Raw genomic sequence first — 2,671 nt, 5'->3', positions numbered from 1 at the left:
TAAATTTAATATTACAATTTATATTGTATTAAATGACATGTTTCGGCATCATAATTGTGCCATCATCAGATGTTGGCAGAGCTAAATTCGCAGAGCAAAAACACAGTGAAAAAGACAGGTGACATTTTGAATAGTCATTATTAAGTCATTAAAAAAATTATTAAATAATTATATATTTTTTTAAATTTTAATTTTGATAACAAAACAATGAAATTTTTACTATTAAAAGTATTTTACATCTATTAATTATATTTCTAAAATTAATGGGAAGAAGAATATGATATGAAAAAAAAATTTAAGTAACAAAATGTTTACACACACACATACTCACCCACATGGCAAGAATCGTGAATTAAGGAAATTTCTCAGTTCTAAAGGAATTTTCACAATTAATCTGGTCAAAGCTGGAATCTGTCAACACTCTAACATCAGCTTAGAAACTTGGTGAAACCTTTCGAGCTCTTTTAGATCATGCTAAGTCTTCGTTCTTGCGCTTCCGTTGTTCCAACGGTAACAATGTAAATCCTGTTTGGGGATACTCTCCGCTACCAATTTCTTTGAAAGAGTTTCTGCTTTTGTGAAGTTCTATAGATTTCTCGCAAGAGACCACATCATCATGTGAAAGAGAATCCAACAAGGAAACGATCCTGTGGCAATACTGTCCTCATTTCCTAGACAAAGATGACTATAGTTTTGCAAGTGATTTGTTGTGTCTTCGGGCAGATCATTTGTTCTCAGAATATTGAGAGAACTTGAAATCTTTTTAAGCTTTGATAATTAAAACTATAAGCTTTGAATAGTTTGATTAACTTCTGAAATTACATATTGTTGTGTTTCTAAAGATCCGTTTAGAATATCTTCTATCATTTTTCTTTTCAGATAATACAAATAATTATCTAATATAAACAGCTAATATTTGATAATTGTTATGTAAAGAATCAAAGAAATATAAGATTTTTGAGAAAAAGTATAAAATAAAAATTTTTTATTTTTTATGTATGATATAATTAAAATTAAATTAACTACATTAAATTAACAATTGAAATTAAAATTAATCAGCAACACAATTATACAGTTTAAAGCAAGAAAGCTTTTTGTTAATTAAACTTAAATTTATTTAAATATAAAATAACGATACTATGCCTAATATAATTAATAATTAGGATTTACAGAAATTAAAGATTTAACAAATCTTACGCGCGCGCGCGCGATTAGTAGGAAACAATATTTATAGTTTTACGTTTTTTCAAGAGTTTGTCACCGATAAGTTGAGAGTTTTTTTAACTCCAGTTCTTTTTTTAATTTCAGTTCTGCTATCATTATTTTGTTAATTAGGCCGATGTTTATGTTAATCATTTTTATCATCATATTGTGATTTCGCTTGAGCGGAAATGCACGTACTCGCACGTACAAGATTTATCCTTATCCCTGGTCTTTCCTTTCGAAACTACGTCTTCCTCACAGCCGACGAAGCAGAAGACGAAGAAGCAGAAACGAATAGACAGAGAAAGTACAAAGCTATTCTTAAAATAGGGCTCGAGTGAGCACCTCGAGTGCGACAAGGAGCTATAACTCCTCAGGCAGAAGGGAAGTCGTGAAGAAGGAAGAAGAGACGCAGAGAGCGTTGAGTGAGAGAAGAAAACGAGAAAGAGAGTAAGAGAGAACAAGAACGAGAGGGACCACAGCATGCCTTGCGGGTCGCCGGCTCTTCAGGGTCCGAGCTTCGTTCGAAACGAAGCGCCTTCGCAACGCTCGCCACTTTTCTCTTCTATGAGGTCGCGGAGGTGTTTCTTAAGACAATCAATCGGTTAGTCACTCCTGGCCTTGATACCGTCTTTTTTTCTCTTCAACATTCTATCGTAATCGGGCCGGTGAACCAAGGAACCAGTGCCGGTGAATCGTGTAACGGTGGTGTAGATGCTTCCGTGCTTGATGGTGGTTGGTGAAACCAGCTGCAGGAAGCGCATCTGAGGACCTGTTTTCTTCTTTTGAAGTTTCTTCGTTGTTCGAGGGATCATGACATCGTACAGGAGCTACGTAAGTTCGCGGTGTTGATTTCGCGATAGAACTGGCTTGATGTACTGTTCCGGAAATCTCTAATTTGCTATAACAATGCAGAAAAAAACCACGTTAAAATAATTGAAGAATTGATAACAAAATCATTTTCAAGATATTCGCTTCATGTGGAATTCATTTCTACGTTTCAACATCAGTTCGTTCACTTTTGCAGCAGATTTGTTGGCAATGTTCTATGCAAATGTACATACTGAAAGCTATGCAACTTTTTCCTTTGATATCTATATTGCTTCCTCGCCATGCAAAAATATCAGCGGACTTCTATATTGGCTCAGCACGATGATGCACTCATCGAAATAAATGTATTTTCTGTTTGATCGATGAAATCAATATCTTTAACGATTCGTTCAATTCTTACAGATACTTGATCACGTGTTTTTAACAAAATGCATTGCGCGAAGGTATCGGCTGAAATAGGTTGAAAGGTAATTGAATTTGCATCTATATGCAAACCTACAAGTATATAAAATATTCATGTTCTAGGCAAGTGTCACTAGTATCATTATACTGAAAGGAAAGTGTTTACTATTTACGAATATAACTCCATAGTAAAATACTTAAAGTTAACAGTTCTATTTGAATATATATATATATA

At 33.8% G+C, this 2,671-nt stretch overlaps 1 protein-coding gene across 3 annotated transcripts in view; it reads left to right on the top strand.

The window, feature by feature from the left end:
- Positions 1-1,730: 1,730 nt before the first annotated feature.
- The window catches only part of LOC108747746 (FH1/FH2 domain-containing protein 3), a 164,661-nt gene continuing 163,720 nt past the window's right edge, over positions 1,731-2,671 (top strand). For 2 of the 3 annotated variants that reach the window (XM_018485443.1, XM_018485442.1), the window contains exon 1: positions 1,731-2,037. In XM_018485443.1, the coding sequence (XP_018340945.1) occupies positions 2,017-2,037 (21 nt within the window). In that variant the 5' untranslated portion in view covers positions 1,731-2,016. The remainder of the gene's footprint in view (positions 2,038-2,671) is intronic. The other variant, XM_018485444.1, reaches the window with a different exon arrangement.

This window comes from Trachymyrmex septentrionalis, unplaced genomic scaffold (assembly GCF_001594115.1).
Source record: "Trachymyrmex septentrionalis isolate Tsep2-gDNA-1 unplaced genomic scaffold, Tsep1.0 scaffold20, whole genome shotgun sequence".
Taxonomy (NCBI): domain Eukaryota; kingdom Metazoa; phylum Arthropoda; class Insecta; order Hymenoptera; family Formicidae; genus Trachymyrmex; species Trachymyrmex septentrionalis.
The sequence above is the reverse complement of the archived record's forward strand: the minus strand, read 5'-3'. Positions and strand labels throughout refer to the sequence as shown.